Source organism: Pogonomyrmex barbatus, unplaced genomic scaffold, assembly GCF_055798465.1.
Source record: "Pogonomyrmex barbatus isolate J1 unplaced genomic scaffold, ASM5579846v1 scaffold19, whole genome shotgun sequence".
NCBI classification, from domain to species: domain Eukaryota; kingdom Metazoa; phylum Arthropoda; class Insecta; order Hymenoptera; family Formicidae; genus Pogonomyrmex; species Pogonomyrmex barbatus.
This window is the reverse complement of record NW_028297115.1, coordinates 4,239,354-4,263,817: the sequence shown is the minus strand read 5'-3', so window position 1 is coordinate 4,263,817 and position 24,464 is coordinate 4,239,354. Positions and strand designations below refer to the sequence as shown.

Here is a 24,464-nt window from a genome sequence, read left to right as displayed (position 1 = left end):
GCAGTTTCCTCTAAATATGGATCAAAAATAATTTCCTTAGAAAAATCTCTTTTACTGAAAAATTTTTCACATAGTTGTAACTGTTTTTTTTTTTTGCTAAAATTAACGTAATATTTACACGAGATTGAACCATAGTTGCATTTTTTTTTAAGTTTCTATGTTTACTTTCAAAACACATTGATGAAATATTAATTAAAGGATCCACTATAATCACTGTAATCTCGGGATAATGACTTATTATATGATGTTTCGATTTCAAAGTTTGATTAGTAAATGTTTCCAAGTACAAACTATGATGTTCTTCGATTAATGACTTTAAAAGTTTCGGTGTAGATTTTTGAATTGTTTGGGACATTACAATTGATATAATTTGTTTAAGAAATAAAAATTCCCAAGCAGGATTATTTTCAGGAATTTTATCACCAATAATGAATCCTAAATAACGAACTAAACACGCCATTTCTGCAGCATTCATGAAAATATGACATTTCTTGATTCTGTTTTTAATAAAGGTACTCTATTTCTTTCATATATCCAAAAATTAAAAAATTTTATTTTTTCGTTTAATAGTTGAAGGCTGAATAGGTTTTCATTAATTAAATAATTCAAAATAAATCCTAATTCATATCGGCAAATTCCTTCATAAATGTCATGCATAGTATTATATTGTAAGCTATTTTTAATTATAAGTTCAAAAATTGTCAGGAGAGAAAAAGATATGTAAGGGTCGAGTGAACAAAGCACTGTTATCACTAACACACATTGAATATCTTTATTCGAAAGTTTCTATTAACTGCGCTTCTCGAGGCACAAACTATCGTCGAGCAACGAGTACCGTTACAAAAGATCACGGCGACTATTTGAACGAATAAGACGGCGACTGCGGCGAAACGACGAGAACGACGAACGACGACGAGGAGCATCGCGTGCTCCAATATATACGCGCGCCATTACTCTCGGAGCGTCGCGCGCATCTCTGCTCCGAGCCTGCTCCGAGCCTGCTTCGATAATCGGAATTTTGTATCGCAACCATAACTATCGATTCTTGCTCTCTTCGATGTACTCACAGGTACAGACAGTACATTTAAAATATGCTTACAGCTCGGCCATCATGCATGTTTATTCGCCTCGAATGAGTCGTGAACGCTACGTAATTCGCATACAAATTATAACAGCAACATGATAAAATTTTTAAATGCATAACATATCACAATTAATTCGATTACAATGATTCGCAACGATTTACAATATTATTTCTATTTATAACATTTAATAGTTTGATCAAAAATTGGTTTCAATTTGTCTGATGATGTCACCATATCGAGTGATCTCGAGGACATTGAAACCAGGGATATTCTTCATCACATAACGATTTTTATTTAGTACCTTGACTAGCACATATAGACTTTGTAAACTGGTTTTAGCTTACTGCTTTGACCTTATTTAGTTTGAAGATTTCTCACTAATATATAATCACTTTGGCAGTATTCAGTGGACTTGCGATGCTTCGAATTGTAATAACTTTTATTATAATTCCTTAACTCTTCCGTTGCTTCTATTGCCATTCTATTTGCGAGATCTTGAGCACCTTCTTCATTTAATTCTGAATTTTCAAAACGTTTTAATAAGTTAATTATTTATTTGTCCGTGTGCTTACGAGAGTCGAAAACAAATAGAAGTTGACAGTATGTTTTGACAGTGTATTTTTGATGAATTTATGGAACGAATTGTTAATTAGGTACTGAATTTTCTGTAAGCTTGATAATGTTCAGGCTCGTGAGATTTTTTTAAGAGAAGATTTGAGGAATTCCCTTTCCACCCGATTGTTTGCTCATAGTGATGCTACCGCTATTAATCTATGTTTTATATTCATGTAGTATTCATGCAATGAGTGAATTCGTTAGATGTAAACGCTGTGCCCCTGTCGCTCACAACTTTGCGCGGCTGTCCGACCGTATGAAATATTGTTTTCAAATGCTTAATCACTTCCTTGGAAGCCGTTGACTTGATAGGAAACAACCAGATATATCTGATGAATGCATCTACCATAACTAAGATATGACGCGATCCGTCTTCCACTGCCGGAAGCGATCCAAAGTGATCTATATGCAATACTTGCAACGATTCGGACGCCGTAGGCACTACGTTTAGCTCGCCTTCGGTGGAATGCGTCGGAGAGGAATTCGAGACCAAGCAGGTAATACAGTTACTAATATGATCAGAAATTCGTTTCGACATTGAGGGAAACCAGTAGTTGGCGGCAATGCCATGATACGTTTTATCGAACCCGCAGTGTGCTAGATCGTCGTGATAGCACCGGATTACGTTGGTTATCATTGACTCGGGAATCACAAAACGGGATCGATCGTCCGCCTTTCTAAATACTAGCCCGTCAATCAATTTGAACTTATCGTGACTCGAAAATTTTAGCTCGTCTGCGATGAGTTTGAGCTTGATGTCTTGTAACTTTCGGATCTCGAGTTCTCTTTCCAACGATACGACATCCATGTAGAGCACCTGACGGTTGAATGCATCTACATGTATCATTCGTTCGCTAGCTCGAGTTTCACGGTGAATTTATAGTTTTTTGTAAGGTCAAAGTCCATCGCACGATTCACGGATTTAGATTGGCCTTGTTCACCGCGTACACGAGCGCGTTACAATCGGTGATTACCGTAAAGTTTATGCCATAAAGATAAATGTGGAAGCATTCGATAACCCGTACGATTGCCAACATTTTCAGTTCGTAACTATGGTAGTTGACTTCCGCCTTATTTGTCGGTTAGCTATAATAAGCCACCGCCCAATCACCCTGATTTTGTTGCTGCAAGAGAATTCCGCCCAACTCGAGGGCACTTGCATCGATATGTAATTCGGTTTCCGCTGCTGGATCGTAGAGCGCTAAGACTGAGCGCGAAGTTAGTTCATTCTTGAGTTGTTCAAATGCTTTCACGCAATCTTCGTCGAAATTAAACTTAACTAACTTGCGTAACAGAAATCATAGAGACTTGATTATGTCCGAGTATCCGCGTATGAATTTACGAAAATAATTTGTTAATCCGAGAAAACGTTGAAACTCGTGCACCGACTGAGGTCGAGGAAAATTCCTTACTGCACCCGTATGTCGCGAGCTTAACGTTATTTTATTTTGTGAGATCACATAACCAAAATATTCTCTCGTTTAAGGAATTTACACTTATTCAAATTCAACTCAAAACTGTACTGTTTTAAAGTAAGCATGACCTCTGAAAGAATGTTTAGATTTGCCTCAACTGTTTTTGTCGCGATCATTATGTCGTCAATATACACGATAACTTTCTCCTCACGAATTAACAGCTCCAATATATTTAGCGTCTTTGAAATTCGGCGGGTGGCTCCAAATAACCGAAAGGCAAACACGTATACTCGAACTGATCGTCCGGAATCGAAAAAGCTAATAAATATTTTGTTCGAGTCTTCGTGTACCCTGATGTGTAATCTGATGAAACCCGTCTCGAAGATCCAACAGCGAAAATACCGATGACCCAAGCGTGCAATGCAATCTTCTATTAATGGAAAAGGATATTTTTGCTTGAACGCAACTATTCAAGGGGCGCAAATCTACACAAAAACAGAGACGCCGTCTTTTTTTCTAACCGAAACTACACGAGAACAATATGGAGATTTACTCTTCTTAATTATCCCACGTTTAAGAAGGTCGTTATTTCTCGCAATTGCTCCGCAAACACGAAACGGCGGGGCGCAAAAATCGAATTGTCTTTCAAACGAATTTTAACGATAGTCATCGATGACTTTATCGACGAGCAATTCTACAAAATTATGCAACAGACATTTAAGAGTTAATTCATGATCGATACCAAAGTTCGTAGATACATTATCGATCGGATTAACCACTGGTTGATAAGCTTCGCAAGCAAGAATGTGCTCAGATGGCTCGGAAATTGTTCCGCTGTATTACTGTTACGTGGGTTATGTGTTGCAACTATTTGGTGCTCGTCGAGAAAGTCGCGACCGATTATTATTACGTCCGTCGACCGATTCGCGTTCTCGAGGATGTATAGCGTTATATCTAACGCGCGTTGAAGAAATTGCGATAGCGCAATCGAGATTTTAACCGCGCCGCCGATGTCGACCGGTTTAACGTTAACCGCCTTGTACGCGAGTGATGCCGGGCGCAAGCTATCTGTCGTTTCTCGCAGGTATCAAAAACAAATAATTTTACAAAAGAAATGGGACTACTCGTGTCGACCAACGCCGAGAGCTGACAAACACAATTATTTAGAGTTACAATTTTTATAGGTGAGTTACTTATCCGCATAGGTGAGTTACTTTCCCGCCTGCGGCTGCACCTGGGCGACTGGATTCTTCGTTGGGAACTGCTCGACCACTGAGACCGCCATTGCTCGGGATGACGACGTCGCCGCTGCCTCTTTCCTCCGCAACCGGAAGCATTCTTCTCGCAGGTAACTCACGGTGTTGCAAAATGTGCACTGTTTTTCCGCTCTGCGCGGGCTGTCTCGAGGCTGCTGTCCTGTCCTCGCCGGTTTAATCGCTTGCTTTTTTTAGCGGCTTGGAGTCGTTAACCGTCCGCCTCTCTATCTCGGCTGAGACAGAACAAATGCGATGCATCTCGTCCAGGAATGCATCGATGGACTGGCAATTGAAGGAGACCGCCGTCTCCTTGAGAAATTTGCTACCTATCCCGGCTATGAGCAAGTGGATCTGACTGTCCGCGGACAAATCCAGACCGTACATCAGCGTAAGTTTATCGGAGGCGTCTACGAAGGAATTTACGAAGCTCTCTTATTGGTTTTGCCATCAATTTTTTGCAAAGCGACGTGGTATAGAATCTTACGTGTAAATTGTTTTAGAAGAGCCTCCCTGAAGCCTCGCCATGACTCCAGCATCCAGATTCGAAATCGTATCAACGTCGAGCGGCGCCTGTTAACTTCGACAAGGCCACGAGCACCGCATCGTCGGGCACGTTATAAATCTGTGCCACCTGCTCGATCCTCCTCATCTATAGCTGAACATCCTCTTCTCGGCCTGCGTACTCCGGAATTTGCGACGCTAGCATCAACACTAAGTGCATCGAGGAGATTGCAGTGTTTCCTGATGGTTACGAGGATGCGCTGCGTGAGGAAGACGCCTGCGTTTCATTCATGACTTCGTCTGTCTTGAGGGTTGAGTTGCCCTTCGGGATAGCCTGCTGGAACGTCACCAGCATTTGTTGCAGCATATTTTGCTGCATCTGCTGCGAGCAGCAGAATCTGTTGCTACATCTGCCGCATCAGGTCCGTGACCGCGAAGATGATTGCTACCAGATCCCTGGATTGCGCCGGCTGTGAATCCGCCGAAGCTCTTGTGCTCTTCGGCGTCGCAAGGCTTGACAAAGGTAATTTGTCACCGTGCTTGCTTCGAGAAGCCGGTGGGGATAGCAGCTCTACTGCCGGGCTGTTGCGCTCAAAATGTATCATGAGCGTATCAACGAACGTCTAGTGCTCGTTCGAGAGGGGAAGCCTGTATTTGAACACTTCCTGCTTCAATTGCTCCAAGGACATTCCGTTCAAGATCGACCGTTCCATCGTCGAAGAAGATAGTGTCGCGGAGCGAAAATGGCCATACCACCGTTGGAACGTGCATCGAAATCCGTCGTAATCGGAGAAGTTCTCCGTCAAAAACGCGAGACTAAGAGACGCGAAGTCGTGAAGCGCGAAGCTGAACCACAAACAAATATGATATGCAAACCAAATATGAAATAATTATTCCTAATCATCAATTTCATCAAAAATTATAACAGTCTTTATTACATTCTTATTTATGTGTCCATATGAATAACGACGATGATGACAATGATGGTAATAGTAATTATTTCATACAGGAGTATTTAATTATTTATTTGTAAATTTATGAAATTTTATTACAATCAGAAAGTAATTAAAATTAATAACATTAATTTAAAATTAAACTTATAAAGATATTAATATTTCTTTATAGAGATTTTTCAAATTATTACAAGAACTATCTAAAAACTTTATTTACAAAAAATATACAGATATAATTAAATAAATAATTTTTTTGAACATCTACAGTAACAAAATAATTACAAATAATAAATAATTATAAATACGAACAAATTTTTAATAAAAAAAAAAATATATGCGACAGGATTTGAACACGCGATCTACGTCGTATAAAGCCAACGCCTTACCGCCTGTGCTACCGCTGCTCTTGCTTAATGGTGATGATTAAACATATAAAGTATCCTGCCCGTATATCGGCCGACTAAACTCATTTTTTAAAAATCAATTTCTTCGAAACTATGGGCCATTAGCAAGAACGGCCGGACACGTATCGTTTTTTTTTTCGCTCAAGAATAGTCTGTATAAAGCGCATCAAAATACCCCGACCAGTCACCTGGTGTTCCCCTTGTGTGTATTTGAAAGTTTCTATTAACTACGCTTCTCGAGGCACAAACTATCGTCGAGCAACGAATACCATTACAAAAGATTACGGCGACTATTTGACTGTACGATAGCAACGAACGAATAAGACGGCGACTGTGGCGAAACGACGAACGACGATGAACGACGAACGACGACGAGGAGCACCGCGTGCTTTAATATATACGCGCGCCATTACTCTCGGAGCGTCGCGCGTATCTCTGCTCTGAGCCTGCTTCGATAATCGGAATTTTGTATCGCAAACTATCGAACCATAACTATCGATTCTCGCTCTCTTCGATGTACTCATAGGTACGGACAGTGCATTTAAAATATGCTTACAATATTTTCTGTAACATTGAAAAATTTTAAATCATTCCAAATGCATGATTCTTTAATACCTGTAGATATTCCAGATAATTTCTGAATGTTTAAGGGGATCCTAAAGTGACGGGAATTACCGACATATTACAGTGCACCAAAGAACTTTTTATTGACTTGACAGATTACAAAATCCTTTCAGGCAATTAAAATACACACAAAAAGAATGTGCAGGACGATCGATTTAACGAGTAAATAAGAAAAAAATTAAAAAATTCACTTAATTTTAGTTCGTACAACTGTCACATCAAATCTTCATTTCCTTAATACAAAAATTGTACAGCTCGTATATACAAAATGAGTCCCGCACTTCGGACTAGATGAATAAACAATACTATATTTTTGGATTTATGATTGAAAGCTTAGAAAAAAAGTTTAACAGACTGTTTATGATTTTACGCGTATATATATATGCTTAGCGCAGGTATAAAATAATAAGTAGAGCAGTAATTGTAGTTGGCAGATCTTGTAATAGATGGCGTTGCAGCGGAAAGATAAGGACAAACTATCTATGGGATCGATAAAACGTTCAATAAGCTTGCTTGCTAAAATAAAGTGAATTTAATTTTTTATCGAGTTTCTCATTAAATCGACCATCCCGCACTTTATTTTTATGCGTATTTCAATTGCATAAAAAGATTTTGCAATCTGTAAGGCCAATTCAAAGATTCATGCCGGCTGTAATGTGTCGATAATCCCGTTAGAATTTTTAATAAAAACAGTCAACATATAACTTTGTGTTTTTACTTTAGATACACACATATATATATATATATATATATATTTTATATGTACAATGCGGTGCAATGATTCGCGTCACAGCAGCGCGTAACATTATCGACATTGAGTCGATAATCGCGTGCGTGCGAATTTTATTAGAATATCAGTAATTATAAAAATAATAAGTACTCTTTTTTAGGGTTCTTTTTCGTTGCAGTAAAATTTAAATATTTAAAATTTAAATATTTTTATGTTATTTATTCTTTGTTTAAAAATGTACGCGTAAAATCTTAAAGTACAACATGGTAAAAGTAAAAATAATCGTAAAATACAACTAAATATGATTACTTTATTACTCACTTTATTTTCAATTTTAAATAAAATATATTGGGTTGAATTTTATAATGTTCTTTCTATTTGTATACAATTATAGTGTTGTGGTCTGCTCGCCGCCTCCGAGTAATGTTGAGAAGATCATTCCTTGCCAACGCGCCGTTATTTATGGACTATTGATTGATTAATTAAAGAGATTCGATTGAGATTCGTGAGAGACGGTTTTGAGAGATTTTGAGAAGTTTGGAATTGTAAAAATGTTGCTGTGTAAATTGTTGAAGTTACTTATTAAAGTTCGTTCTTTATATACGGCCTCTATTTATTTACGTGTGTCGCGTGAGAGAGTGTTGTGCGAGTAACCGCCGCAGAAGTACAACATTTATACATATATCCATACATAAATTATATCTCCGTTATATGTCGCTTTTCAGACTAAGTATTCACTTTACGGACTAAGTATTAAGTCTCAGTATTATTTAAACAGTTCTTTCAGAACTATAAAATGATTCTTTGCAGAACTACCAAATTATTTGATGAAGGAAATACATTCAGCATAATTAAACATAATTTTACAAAAAGAAGAATTTTGAAAATTTAATACTTCAACATTAATAAATGATCTATTCCTTTAGCTTTTTCTTTTCTTCTTTATATTCATTTATTCTATATAATTGTAAGTATATATCTATATAATTTCTATTGTAACATATATAATAAATTATAAATTTATATAATTAAATCTGAAAAGCTATATAACGGAGATATAATTTATGTATCACTATATGTATAGTTGTATACGCAATGGAAAAAAACATAATAAAATTTAAAATTTTTTTTAACGCAATATTTTTTATTTGAAAATAATTAGATTATACTTAATTGTATTTTACTGAAAAGAAAAAAAAATAGAACCTAAAAAAAGGTTACCTATTATTTTTATAATTGCTGATATTCTAGTAAAATTCGCACGCACGCGATTATCGACTCAATGTCGATAATGTTACGTGCTACTGTGACTCCGCGAATCCTTGCACCGCATTGTACATAGCAAGCATTTTTTGTTATACGGTTCGGATTTGATATGTAATTTGACATAAAGTATAAATCCAGACAGCCATATCGTAACAATGTTTGCAAGATATTGCAAAAGTATATTGCAATATTCGCATGAAATTCGAGATACGTACATGATATATCAAGTATATACTAATAATTCACTGTCCGCGTTATCTTATCCCATAGATTTTCGCTGGTAGTTTATAGAGATATACTGAATATATCTATATGCAATTAGCTTGTCTGAAGTATGTATCCTCAATATCTTCAGAGTATATCCTCAATATATCCCAGGTAGCAAGATGTCGAAAAAATTACGGTTGTGTTCTGATATTGATTGCTAGTACTGAAAATCTATAATATACGTGACACTCCTTAATACGTAAAAAAAAATGAAAAAATAAAAAAAAATGAGAAAACGTGATGAAATCTCTTTTGTCTTGTATCACTGCATGTTTATAAAACGGCCCATCTTACTTGAGATCCTGCTCGATGTTGCTTAACTTCTATGTTAGAATGAAACCAGCTACTGAAATGATAATCTAAGTAAATGCAGAATTTTTATATAAAATATGATAGATCCGATTAATGAATGTTACTTATTGTTGTATAGTTTTAATTTTAAAATCTCGATTGCATATGTAATTCTTATAGATAATTTAATTAAATATATAGAGCCGTGAACCTATATTATGTTTAACGAGAATCATTTTTCTTATAAAAATTTATAAATTTTTATAAATTTATAAATATTTATAAATTGTTGTATGTATTTTGTTTACTTATTTATGAATTTGTTAATAATTGTATTAAATACGGGAAATATTTTTCTTATTTATATATTATAGTTAATTAAGAAAGATGGTAATTTAATGTTATTTCATTATTTATTCATAACGTTATTTCATTATTTATTCATAATATTATTTCATTATTTATTCATAATGTTATTTCATTATTTATTCATAATATTATTTCATTATTTATTCATAATGTTATTTCATTATTCATTAAAAATGACTTAAAAATGATGATTAAATGACAATATATTTATGATATAATATTTCGTGACAAATATTACATTTATTTTACGTCTTTTTTAATACACTGACGTCGAATGGAAAAATTACCTTAAATCATCGTCAAAATGGCATTATCTTGCTACTTGAGATATCTCCACCAATACATTCCAAGATGTCTTCAGTATATTCACATTATATCTGGAATATATCTGAGATATTTTGAATAAATTCAGTATTATCTTAGTAATTCAATATATATAGCAAAGTTTATTTGCTATAATCTGAGTATATCCTGAAAATATACAACAAATAATATCCTACACAGATTTTATACGAATAATTTTAGTATATTCGGTATGATCACGGTACGTTCAGTATAAATACAGAATATTTCGTGATATCATATGTTGTTAAGGAAATATCTCGTAAACTATTCATTTCTGGTAGCTACAGCTTTTATGCACAGAATAATGAGATGAATCAATTGATGTAAAAAAAACGACATATTACAGTTCACCAAAAAACTTTTGTTGGCTTTACAGATTGCAAAATCCTTTCAGGCAATTAAAATGCGCACAAGAAAAAGAATATGCGCGACGTTTGATTTAATAAGAAAATATAATTACTTAATATATTTATATATTTACTTAATTTCGACTCAACTTGAGATTATATGTTTGTGTTCACGCTATGCTGTTTTCTTGATATAAAAGTTTTACAGCTCCGTATGTACAAAATGATATAACTCCGCACTTCGGATTACTTTAAAGAACAATATTGAGCTTGTAAAATGATAATCCAAAGCTTAACAAAAAAGATCTATGCATCAACAGTGCATGCGTATAATCATTTCTCATTTCGACGATCATCCGTCTTTCTTTTTATGTACTCATCCTTGTCTTTCATCAGAATCAGATTGCAACGCCGTGATTTTATGGTAGATAACATTGCAATCTGATTGAAATAGTTAACAAAACATGCGTATACAGACATTTGTGAAAAGGATCATATTTTATTACATTATTACATAATTCATTCTCTTGTTTATTATCGCACATAAATTTATTTCTCGAAATCGGCCGCTGCAATATAGGCCGAGGCATACACACATACGTATACACACACAAGAAGACGAGGCTACATGTGCGCTCGGCATTCGGCAATATTAAATTGACTGAAGATAATAGAAATATCATCCTACTCTCTCGCACCGAAGCGCCGTGTGTAGAGAATAGGAATATTATTGTACTCTCTCACGCTCGTGACGCGTATGAGAAGGAAATAGGAAATATTATCGTACTCTTTCGCGCTCCACGCACCGTGCGGTCGTCGAGCGTCTCCGACGTTACCTGGTCATCACTCGTTATCGTTGATAAATACATTATGAATTAAAAAGAATAAACAGATATGGAATCGATATATGAAGAAATTCGAAAATTATTATATATATAATGATATGCTGTACTTGTTACTTGTTGTAATAAGCTGTTATATAATTTTATAATAAGATTATAATAACTGAAGAGTATATAATAAAATGAGTAGAAATAAATACGAAATTATTTTCTTATTACAATCTTATTGTATATATTCCGACTCTTAGAAATGGAAAATTTACTATATTTCGGATAATTAATTACAAATTCAACAAGTTACGCATATTTTTGCTTATATCAAATAAAAAGGAGAGAGAAAGAAAAAATAACATAATTTGATTGTTTCATTTATCGTTCAATAAGTGTCTTGTCGAATTTGTAATTAATTATTCAAAACTGTGAATTTCTTAGAGATTTTCGGAACATATATTATACATTTATACTGAGAAAATAATTTCATACACATTCTTATTTATTACATAATTATAATTTTTATACATAAAATTATATACAATTATATATAACGATTTTCTCTTCATGCATTGTTAATGTCTATTTATTCTTTTCAATTCATTCGCTATACTACGTTAGCAATAGTGAACGATAATGAAAAGATGCTGGACCATCGCACGGCGCATATTGCGCGAAAAAGTATGGTAATATTTCTATTTCTTTCTCATACGCGTTGCGAGCGCGAAAGAGTATAACGATATTCTCACGGCGCTTCGATGAGAGTAGGATGATATTTCTATTCTCTTCGGCCAACTCAACGTTGCCGAGCGCCGAGCGCACATGTCTCGCCTTTTGCATGCGTGTCGCGCACGTGACCCGCCACGGCATGATCAAAAGAATCGGAACGAGACAGAGCGTGACACGAAGTAACGTGCTCTTTTCATAACCATTTTATCCACAATTATATTTTTATAATTAGTGCAATGGTGAAAAGTGTGTCGTCAATGTTAGAAGCGTCTATTTGGACGGTACTGATAAAAATTATAATCAGAAGCGTCTGTTCTGACGATACTTGCAAAATGAATGCCAGAAGTGTCAGTTCTGACAATACTATACATTATATAGTAGCACGCGCGCGCGCGCGCGCGCGCACGTGTGTGTGTGTGTGTGTGTGTGTGTGTATGTGTGTACTGAAAGAATATGCAATGTATCGCAAAATCTATTAAAATTATCTATATGTCTGTACTAGATATCATAGACAACTAGTCAATAGCAATAGTACAAATAGTTCCATGTCTTTCTATAGACGTAGCAAAAAGTTGCTTCACTACGTATGTGCAATATATACATGTTCTCTTTGAAAAAAATATATAGTAGTATCCTTCGTATTCTAATCTATAAGGATATTGGACATAGCTACTATCATTGACAATACATGTATACAATATATATAAGCTTAAGAAATATTAGGGATATTATATTTTATAAATAAGATATATATATATATATATATATATATTAAAAGATATATATATTAAAAGAGTATAAAACTAGTTACAAAGTCGTTAACTTCGCTCACTCGTCACGTAACTTTCTGGACGAAATGTCTCGACTCTCTGCCGCTTCTCGTGCTCATTGCCTTTTATATTTGTCGACTCACACACGCATCACTCACCTACATGCACATACACAATTTTACAATGTTTTTTTCAAAAACCAGACTACGCTTCTCGAAACATTACCATTAAACGACGTCGAACGCTACCGCTAATTTTACTGAAGACGCCACTGCCTCTATCAAATGACGCCGATCTCTTTATAAAATAATGCCGATTTTCTCTGTCGGACGTCAAGCTCTCTCTCTCTCTCTCTCTCTCTCTCTCTCTCTCTCTCTCTCTCTCTCTCTCTCTCTCTCTCTCTCTCTCTCTCTCTCTCTCTCTCTCTCTCTCTCTCTCTCTCTCTCTCTCTCTCTCTCTCTCTCCTCTCTCTCTCTCTCCTCTCTCTCTCTCTCTTCTCTCTCTCTCTCTCCTCTCCTCTTTCCTCTCTCTCTCTCTCTCTCTCTCCCCCCCCTTCCTCCTCTCCCTCCCTCCCTCCCCCTCTCTCTCCTTCCCCCTTCTCTCTCTCTATCATGATGTTTTGTTTTGTTTAGATTTTTTCTATTTATGTTTTTAAATCAATATTGTCAAATAGAATTGAAAAGTTTTGGATTAAAAATTTTTTGCGATTATTTTAATGTTTTTGCAATTATTTTAACGAAATATATTTTTTTCGAATCAAAATCAGTTGTTAGTTTTATCAATGCAGATTTGTTAAAATATTGTTATGATTAAGCGGTGATCTGCTCGTCGTTGCCCTCGAAAATCGATACTTGAAAGAGAAGATCATTCCCTATTGACGAGACGCGGAATATTTCGCGACGCAGTGTTCTTGACGACGAGTTGTTGTTTGGTGATTATATGGACGAGATAGAGCTATATAGAACAGCCGCGATTATTTATTATTTCTGTTTCTTAAGTTAATAAAAATTCACTTTCTCGTTGATAAACAGTCTTACTTATTTCGCCCGCCGCAAGATTTTGCGAGTGCCCGCCGCGAGCGCGACAATATAGTGAACACATACATAATGTGTGACACATGTATAATGAATAACAACTGCGATTTTACTCATGTAATAATGTATTATAGTGATAATGTTTTTCACTAACATGCATAAAGGCAGATAAATCTGGATTATTGATTAACCGTCTCTGTTGCTAACTTGTTATTTAATGATAATACTAGTTTTCTACGTTGTAACGATATTCACGATGCCCTGTCATCGACCGCCACCTCGTGGAAGCAGTCGTTAATAGTTACAGTCTTTAATTAATTTATGGAACATCTCTTTTGACTTGCCGTGAGTGACCACAAATCATATTATTCTATTCTAAAAACTTCATTTGTATAACAGCTTAATTGTTTGTCGGATACTCCTTCATCTTTTATCTGCAGAATGTTAAAAATAAGTAATACTACATTATAATATACATGCATTATCAAAATTTATTAAATGAAAAATAAATTTATTAAATAAAAATTTTATTATTCAATAATTTTCATTATTCTAATATTTTGTCAGATATTTTATAAAGTTTTAATATTATAAGAATTACACTACTATAGAAATGATAATAACATAGCAAATTTTATTAAAAGATCCTTTCTACTTACATTGTAACGCATTTTAAAAAATTTAAAATATTTTTATGTGCTGTGTTAATATTACCATTTTAGAATTACGATCAAATATCGAAATCAAGTGTTGTTTATAAAGTTATAGGTTATATGAGCTATAAATAATATTAGTGACATTGATCGGGTTTTTCTTTACAACATATATGTATAAAGTACAAGGACCTAGCATTATCGACTTTGTGTTTTACTCTGCTCTGTAAAGAAGTTTATTATTTTGTTTCAGAATTTCATCGATATGATATTAAATATTCATGAAAAAGTGACACTATAAACATTTTCATAAAACTGTTATATGCCGCTTTATCCTTATAGAGGATGAAACCCTTATAGAAGATGAAATACAAGAAAATAAAATATATTTATTATATTAAGCATTTTGAGAATGCGATATCTTTTCGAATAAATATTCGATCACATGACATACTTGACAGTACAATAAAATAAAGTATGTTGATTAAAATATAGATTGATTTTGATCAATGACGATAACAAAAATAAATTAATAGTTTTATACAAAATTATATATATATAGTTTTATATATATATATATATATATATATATATATATATAGAGAGAGAGAGAGAGAGAGAGAGAGAGAGAAAGAAAAAGTCATTATTTCATGAATTAAATAAGTTAGTACAAAATTGTTTATTAATTTATAAAATTATCTTAATTATTACATTTAAAATTAACTTTATAGTTTTTAAGTATAGTTTTCAGATTAATTAATTAATTAGGTATAATCGTAATTTTTATTATTTTTATTATTTGTCTTGATCAGAATATAAATTATAATTATTATTATAAACATTTAATCACTATGTTTGAAAGCTTTAAAAACTTATATTAATACGGAGATTTAAAAAATATTTTTCGCAAATAAATGCAATATTATTTAAAAATTATTATAATGTATTATCCATGAAATTGAATGTACCTTAATATTATCTTCTCTCAAATTTCGTTGCTAGATTTCAATTCGCAGATAATTCTTAGAGCATTTACAAGCAAAAAAGCGTGACAATTTAACCAAATAAATTATGAAAAAGTAATGTGCAGAAAGATAAATATGCGATCGAAATTAGTTAATATTCCTGTTTATACGTGTGTCGTGCGGCATCACTCACCTCACCTTACAGCTTTCAGCGAACGTAATGGAGCGGAAGACAGAGAAATTATAAGATCAGTCAGGGAAGAAGGAACAGAATTCTGGCCAGTTTAGCTTACTCTTCGTGGAGGCGGCGGTGGCGATAACGGCAACGGCGGCGACGTTTTTTCCAAGAGAACCGGAAGGTGAGTGACGGTTCTTCAGCATAACGGATAGTCACAAATCCTATATAATGTAATGACACGATAGCGACAACATATATTACGTACACACCCTGAACGATGTATAGGTCTATATATTAGATCCCTGAAGCGTCACTATGTATCCATAACGACCGATTTGTCACAACACGCCCATCGCATCCGCTTTGTGAACCGCGTCGATTGCAAGCGTAACTGATTGATTGATCAATCATTGATACTGATTGTTTTTCTGAGAGGCAAAATTGAAGAAGAATGAGGGACGAGAGGGGGCGGGATTGAGGAACACTTGGATTGTTAAGAGAACAATTGCTGAGATTATTATCATTACTATCCGATGGTCGATCTGGTTTATATATGCTGATCATAAGTTGCGATCAAGGTGTATTATGCGTTTTACTTTAAATATCTCTTGTGGCTTTTATATGTATATTTACGTATGTCTTTATTCACATAAGAATAATATAAGTAACTAATATAAATAATTTATTACTATAATGATTTTATTATTATAATTTTACATTTTAATTTCAAAGTTTATTTATAATTTATTTATTAAATTAAAATTTTTTAATTTATTAATATTTTCGTAGCTCTATAAAATATTTTTGCGCCGTTCTCGCTTTATTAATCACAAGATGTTGCTACGTGATATAGCATCTTAATGCTCTATTGCATGTTATACACACATATTTATATATATATATATATATATATGGTGTGTGTGTGTGTGGGGGGGGGGGGGGTATGAAAGATAATAATGTATGCAAAATAACAATGGATATCGATTATATTTGTTACATTATCATTACAAACGAAAAACAATAGCGCTCTTACTAATTTGTTTCTAAAAAAAGTAAATGTGTTAACAAGTAATGCGTTACAAGTTCGTTCGGGTTGAGAAATAATGCGTTACATTACTTCTCAACCCTAAATGTCATATAATATAAATTTATATATTGGAAATAAACTATCACGTAACTTTTTATTTCAGTAATGCGTAATAATATTACCTTGACTTCTGCATTGATATTGATAGACCTAAATTGATATTGATAAATTTAAACTCTACATCAATAAATTCAGACCAAACAACATCGCAATAATCTTTGTCAAAGAACAAGAGAAATTATCGTACATATTTGATTAGCTCTAGAGTTCCTCAGATAACATAGTTGCTAGCTACCTATGCTAGTACACACAATATTATGTATTCTGTGTTCTTGAACTCTTACATTTATTTACTTTTGAATGATTATAAACTAACAATTAGCAAAATGACAAAATAACAGATTGGCTAGTAACTAGATAACTAGTTAAAAAGTTAAAAATTATTAGAAATTTATTTTTAAAAAAATTATAAAAAAAAGCGCATTCTTATATAAAAAAATAATATCTCTTTGCTATTTTATATAAACTTAATTTACAAATAAAATATTAAATTTATTTGATAATCTATATTATAATTATTTTGTTACTCAAAATATTTTAATTTTAAAAAATTATGACATTCTAATTTAATATAAATAAAGATTTTTTAAATTAACTTTTAATTTAATTTAAATTAATTTAATTTAAACGCAACTTTTAACTGAGTTTTTTGTTCATGTAATTTTTAACATAACTAAATTAATCTTATAAGCTAACTTTGATTTAATTTAACTGAAAAATAATATTAACTTACTCAATTTTGCAAATTAATAATATACTTGGTCAAATCTAGTTGCAACGATGTTTATTGCTAACGCAATGCATATGCCTGAATACTATGATAGCAGATAAAAAAACAGATACAAAATACAGAAAATTTTAGAAATTATATTTTCGATTTTAATATTTTATTAATTCTACGTTAAAAAAATAGCTAATTTCCTAATTAAGTGTGTTCGACAAGACTGCATATTGATATCTTATGATTATATTTAAAAGATATCTTAGAATCTTGATAATTTCTTGTGAATCGAACAAAGAGATATCATTTCCATATAGTATCGTTTGTAAAAAGCTTTCAGAAAGAATTCAAAATAGTTTCACATTTTACGTGCAACAATTCTGTAAGTATTCTGCAATGTCATAAATATTGTGAAATATTGTAACAGAAACATCTAATTTATATTTTTATATTTTGATTCTTTAGCTATCTTCAGAAAAGTTCAAAAACATCGAGATAATTTTTTAAAAGTTTTTTTTATGTGAATTGTTTCTTTTACACATAAAGTAAATTTGAAAACATAATTATGGAATCACCGTTAAATGTTCGTTTGTCATATATAATTTGTGTTTTGGGCTTTATAAATACAATAATCAAAATCACTACTTATCAATATTTAAAAAGAGTTCACATTTCATAACCATTTGTACGTTTCCTCGCTTATGAAGTGTTGATAATAAAAGATTCCTATTTTATCAAATAAAATTTTGTCTTCTGTATCAATGATAAATTAATCTATTAATTTTATTAATAAAAATCATCTGCATTAATGAAATTGTTATTGCCAATTATTGACGATTGTATTGCTTATTATAATCATTAAGTAGTATTGTATAATAATAGAATAATCAAAATACACACGTTTGAAGAAAATTGTTTTATATCATTTTCATACATGACAAACATTGGCCGATAAATAACCGTTTTTAATAGATAGTAATAGATCGAACCAAGACTGGGATTGAAAATAATTCAAGTTCGATTTACTTAACTTGACCGACAATGTATCAAGCACATATTTTTCATACTTTCATACTTCACAGTTACTGATAATTCGATTTTCATGATTGAAATAATGCTATTTACGTTCGAAGCTACATGCACGTTGGCATATCTCGTGCGAATGAACTTTCTAGAACGATAAGAAAGACATGTATATGGCCGAGCCAATCAGGAGACGCCATTTGTACGGAGTTGCCGCTGGACGCGTTTGACATTGGCTGGCACGTGTTGCCGTGGTTCAATGTGATTGGACGGCCGTCCAGCCGGTGTCTATATCGCGTCGCTGTCGTGGCCGTTCCATGACAGTCGTGGTGAAGAAACAGTGGAATATTGCTGTGCCGAGTGACTATACTATTCAGTTCATTGGTAATTGCTTTCTCAGGATCGTTCACGGTTCTTCACGTTGCTACTCGCGGTAATGATGAAGAAACTTTTCGTATTGATTGTGGGATTATTCTTGTTGGCGGGTAAGTGGCTTCGTATTTTCCAATGAAAACGATTCGTTCTTTCATCGTAAATGAAACGTGTATTCCGATATTTTTCACATACTTAATCGCTTTTTAGGATTTGTCCGGGCTGAGGATGAAGTTGAGGAGAACATTGGTACTGTCGAAAATGATCTTGGTGCCAGCCGTGATGCATCGCGAACAGGTTTTTATCTTATAATTTAATTTACAAATACAGGAAATTGATTTGCTTGATACTGCATGACTTTTGAAAAAGATATAACAAGGAGGAATTTGTTAGAGAGTGTAAAGAAGACGAGACTATTTAAATATTGTAATAAAATTTAGAATAGCGCAGGTTTAGTTCACAAAAGCAGAATTTTTTGCAAATGATATGATTTATTCAATTCTTAGATTAATTTGAAATTTGTACATATTTTATACTTCATATGTTACATATTACTATTATATATTGTTATACTATTATAGATTTATTAAACACATAGGAAAAACTCTGTTTAAAAAGTTTGAACTGAAATAAGTACTGTTATACTTATATGTTTGATATCTATTCCATAAATAGTTTTTTTGTAAACAATTTCATATATAATTTTATATATATATATACATATATATATATATATATATATATATATATATATATGCTATTGTATATGCATATATTATGCTATTAAATGACATTAAATTTTGTTATAGATCATGAAGCAGTAGAAAGAGAAGAGGAAGCAATAAAGATTGATGGTTTAAATACCGCTCAGGTAAAAGAATTACGAGAAAAGGCTGAAAAATTTGTGTTCCAGACTGAGGTTAATCGTATGATGAAACTTATTATTAATTCTCTGTATCGTAACAAAGAAATTTATCTCAGAGAATTGATCTCAAATGCGTCCGATGCACTGGACAAAATCAGACTATTGTCTCTCACTGATAAAAGTGTCTTAGATACCAACATTGAATTGGCCATCAGAATAAAAGCAGACAAAGAGAACAAAGTATTGCATATAATGGATTCTGGTATTGGCATGACAAAGCAAGATTTAGTGAATAATCTTGGAACTATCGCCAAATCTGGTACAGCCGAGTTCCTAGGAAAAATGCAAGAAGTTACAAACACTCAGGACATGAATGATATGATTGGTCAATTTGGCGTAGGCTTTTATTCTGCATATTTAGTTGCAAATGTTGTTGTTGTTACCACCAAACATAATGATGATAAGCAATATATTTGGGAATCTGATAGTTCTAACTATAGCATTGTTGAAGATCCACGAGGAGATACTTTGAAGAGAGGAACAACTGTAAGGTATATTGTATTATTTTTATTGCCATACTCTTTACTTGCAGTTCATCAATATTATTCAAAGTTTTTTTGCTTTTACTTTTATATTTTTATAAAGTTAAAAAGTTTTTCAATAACTATACTGTTGATTTTATATTGTATATATATAAAATGTATACATTATATAAAATTATATATAATATTTATATATAATATAAAATATTACACACACACATCCGTGCGCGCGCGCGCGCGTGCGCGTGTGTGTGTGTGTGTGTGTGTAAAGCGAATAAAGATGTATATATTCTGTACTTCTGAAAAATGGAATAAAATATATCTAATATTGCATTTTTTTATTTTATAGTTTACATTTGAAAGAAGAAGCATCAGATTTTTTAGAACCTGATACAATCAAGACTTTAGTAAAAAAATATTCGCAATTCATTAACTTCCCGATATATTTGTGGAATAGCAAAGTTATACAAGTTGATGCAGAAGAAGTTGAAGAGGATAAGCCTATGAAGGAAGATTTGGAGAAAGATGATGTCGCTGACAAAGATGAGGAGGGAGAGGATGACGCAAAAATAGAAGAGGATGCAGATGAAAAGAAGCTTAAAAAAGTGGACAAGACTGTATGGGACTGGGAATTATTAAACGATTCAAAACCAATTTGGACATTAAAACCGAATGATGTCGATGAAAAGGAATATGTTGAATTTTACAAGACACTCACTAAAGATAGCCAGGAACCTTTAGCGAAGACACATTTCGTTGCAGAGGGTGAAGTCACATTTAAGTCTGTCCTCTTCATTCCGAAGGTTCAACCGAATGACAGCTTTAATCGTTATGGTACAAAGTCCGACAACATTAAATTGTATGTTAGACGAGTCTTTATCACTGATAAATTTACTGATATGATGCCAAATTATTTATCCTTTATTCGTGGTATCGTGGATAGCGATGATCTGCCACTCAATGTTTCACGTGAGAATCTCCAGCAGCATAAGTTAATTAAGGTTATCAAGAAGAAACTTATCAGAAAAGTACTGGATATGATCAAAAAGATCCCTAAAGAAGATTATCAGAAGTTTTGGAAGGAATACAGCACAAATATCAAGTTAGGCATAATTGAGGATCCTCAGAATCGTGCGAGATTGTCTAAAATGTTACAATTCCATTCTTCAACGCAGAAGGAAATGACCTCCCTGCCTGAATATGTCTCCCGTATGAAGCCTAACCAACAACATATTTATTATATTGCCGGCTCATCTGAGGATGAAGTGAAGAAATCTCCATTCGTCGAACGTCTGGACAAGAAGGGTTATGAAGTGTTATATTTAACAGAAGCTGTGGATGAGTATGCGATATCAGCGTTGCCAGAGTTCGATGGTAAGAAGTTTCAGAATGTAGCTAAGGAAGGTTTTACATTGGATGAAGGCGAACAGGCAAAGGAACGAATGGAGCAATTAAAGACGACATTTGAACCTCTGATCAAATGGTTAAGTGATATTTTGAAGGATTATATTAGCAAAGCACAAGTATCCGAGCGTCTAACTGATTCACCTTGTGCTTTGGTTGCCAGTATGTTCGGCTGGACTGGCAATATGGAACGCTTGGCAATCTCTAATGCACATCAAAAGACCGATGATCCGCAGAAGAGCTATTATATGAATCAAAAGAAAACGCTGGAAATTAACCCGAGGCATCCACTCATCAGAGAATTGTTGCGCAGAGTTGAGATTGACTCATCTGATCAGACGGCCAAAGACATAGCACTAATGATGTTCCGTACGGCAACTTTGCGATCGGGTTACATGCTTCGAGAGACTGCCAGTTTTGCAGACAGTGTAGAACAACTAATGAGAAAGAGCTTGGGCATCTCTCTTGATGAGGTACCAGAGGAGGAGGAAATGCAAGAGGAGGAATTGACAAGTAGCGAGACAGACAAGGTATCAGATGTTAATGTGGAGGACAAGAAAGATGATGATGAAGAGGGAGAGGAACAGCATGACGAGTTGTAATAATGTAATAAAGTAATATAAAACTCATTCGAAAGACTTGTTCTAGAGGTGTAGCTATACAATGTATAGTTACCTTAAGTTTTCTCAAAGTGCAACCTTTATTGTCAAATTTATAAACAATTTAGATGTATATATAACTTCATAAGTATGATAATTGAATCATGAATATTTTCGTAATTGTCAGTGCTGTTAAAGAAAGCGAAATTAAATTCACTTTCTATACGAAACACCATTAACCGCGGTATTGTTAAATCATGTCATCGATATTTAATTGTAGATTTTGAAAAGATTTAAATTTATTATATATTTTCATTTTGATCTTCCATATCTTTTTAGTAACGTGAAAAAAGTACTGACTGAGCGTTACTGACATATGATATGTTTGTAATATGTGTGAATGTGTTTGTACATGAAAACATACAAATTATATTAAAATAAAATAATCTATTATTATTGATATGTATGTATTTGGTTTTGTATTTTATTAAAATTGAAAATTACAACATAATATAGCTTCCGATAATTAATTTTAAAATATAAGAATTTTATTAACGTTTATTTTATATATATATATATATATATATATATATATATATATAGATAGTGTGTATGGGGCTATAATAAGTTAATTACTATTCATTATTATTGAAAATATATGTATTATTATATTAAAACAGAAAAAGCATAAATTTCGTAAATTTCTACTATTATTTTTAAATATCTATGCAAAAATTGAGCAACATCTTTAAATTTCGATTTTGAAATTATATAATTTGTACATATAATTTATATTGATTCTTATAGAAAGAAAATCATTAATGTTGAAACCATCGTATATGAATTAGAACAGAATTCTTGTGGTTTATTTGAGAGGCAATTTTCAATGTTAATTTCGCTTCCATGCACGTAGTATTTTATCTATAATTCTTACGAGAATGTAATATATGAAGAATTTAAATAGAATTGAATATTTTTTATTTCATAGAAAAGAATTTTATTACAGACATTTTGACCGGATAAAATATAAATATATATTTGATTGAAAATAAATATAAGTTAACAAGAAACAGATAATTTAGATATTACACGAGCAGAATTTTAAGTGCTTATTAATCTTCTTAATTTTTAAATTCATTAAATTCAGGAAAATGATTTTGACCTCTCTTGCTGATTACATGCTGTTTACTTATGATCTTTGAAAACATAGGCAAAAGTTATGTTTTTCTTCTACTATGTTTTGATAATATTAATTCCCGTAAGAAATCCTGCCCGACTGTGTAATATTCGAATCATGTATTTTCTATTGAACATACTACTTTACATATTTAGTTGTTTATAAATTATCAGATTGTTTAATATTTTCTAATTTTCAAATAGATAAAGTGACTCACATAACATCAAAAATAATTTTAATTTGAGAGAGAAAGATTATATTTCTTGAGAAATTATTAAAAACTGCAAGGTCATTATAATTCATAACGCATTATTCACCCACAGATCATTTCAGATATATGCTCAGCAAACGGAAATGGATAGAAAGAAGGCTTTGTGTGGTCATTGCCGAATTCAAATTCTTGATTTTTTTAATTCATTTCAATTCAATTAAAGTTTAAGAACTCTTTGAATCTATTTTAATCCAAGTAGGATTGAAACTACGAGATTCCTATGCTGTCAACCCAAAAAAAGATTACGTGGGGTACGTCAATTTATTTTAATTCCTTAAAACGGGATTAAAATTACGGGATTCCTATTCTTCCAAAAGAAAGTTATGTGTGCAATTCATTTTAATCCATGAAACGGAATTGAAAGAAAGTGCTTCTTATTCTTTCAATCTAAAAGGTATTGAAATGAATTAAAATGGATTAGAAATTTTCAATTCATTTTAATCTATTTCCGAATGTTGAATGTGCTGGATACAATGCAATATAACAGAAACTTGTAGATATATAACATTACAGTATGATATTACAGTATGATATTAACATACAGCAACATTTCAGAAGCATTAAAAAATATAATGCTAATGACTTAAAAGATTTTTAAACTTCTAAATATTTTATCATGTTTTAAGATGTTTTGTATTTTTTATGAAAAGATATATCTTTTAGCAATATAAATCTAAAAATATAATATAAAAAATATGCAACATGTTTTGATT

The 24,464-nt window shown here is 32.5% G+C and overlaps 2 protein-coding genes and 2 long non-coding RNA genes across 7 annotated transcripts in view; 2 read left to right on the top strand and 2 right to left on the bottom strand.

Moving 5' to 3' along the window:
• Positions 1-16,030, bottom strand: part of LOC105426292 (calcyphosin-like protein) — a 93,427-nt gene extending 77,397 nt beyond the window's left edge. Inside the window, exon 1 of one of the 4 annotated variants that reach the window (XM_089075559.1) lies at positions 15,746-16,030. In XM_089075559.1, the coding sequence (XP_088931685.1) occupies positions 15,746-15,833 (88 nt within the window). In that variant the 5' untranslated portion in view covers positions 15,834-16,030. Of the gene's footprint in view, positions 1-12,841; positions 12,949-15,645 lie in introns of those variants that run through there. The other 3 variants (XM_089075562.1, XM_089075563.1, XM_089075561.1) reach the window with 3 other exon arrangements.
• Positions 747-12,823, bottom strand: LOC148936942 (uncharacterized). Its single transcript, XR_016138921.1, has 2 exons — positions 4,856-12,823; positions 747-4,778 (listed from the first exon to the last, which is right to left on the bottom strand). It is a non-coding gene; the product is annotated as an uncharacterized LOC148936942 (long non-coding RNA).
• The window catches only part of LOC105423132 (uncharacterized), a 66,801-nt gene continuing 55,729 nt past the window's right edge, over positions 13,393-24,464 (top strand). Inside the window, exons 1-2 of the long non-coding RNA XR_016138920.1 lie at positions 13,393-14,179; positions 15,658-15,811. This is a non-coding gene — a long non-coding RNA (uncharacterized LOC105423132). The remainder of the gene's footprint in view (positions 14,180-15,657; positions 15,812-24,464) is intronic.
• On the top strand, positions 18,814-22,769 carry Gp93 (heat shock protein 90 Gp93). The gene is made up of 4 exons (XM_011648843.3): positions 18,814-19,006; positions 19,104-19,190; positions 19,703-20,309; positions 20,650-22,769. Exons 1-4 carry the CDS (start codon positions 18,958-18,960, stop codon positions 22,304-22,306), a joined length of 2,400 nt encoding a protein of 799 aa, XP_011647145.2. The 5' UTR covers positions 18,814-18,957; the 3' UTR covers positions 22,307-22,769.

Coding starts and splice junctions, on each gene's coding strand:
- Gp93 (XM_011648843.3), top strand. CDS start 18,958: ATGATGAAGAAACTTTTCGTATTGATTGTGGGATTATTCTTGTTGGCG. Junction 19,191..19,702: donor CCGTGATGCATCGCGAACAG/GTTTTTATCTTA, acceptor ATTTTGTTATAG/ATCATGAAGCAGTAGAAAGA. Junction 20,310..20,649: donor AAGAGAGGAACAACTGTAAG/GTATATTGTATT, acceptor TTTATTTTATAG/TTTACATTTGAAAGAAGAAG.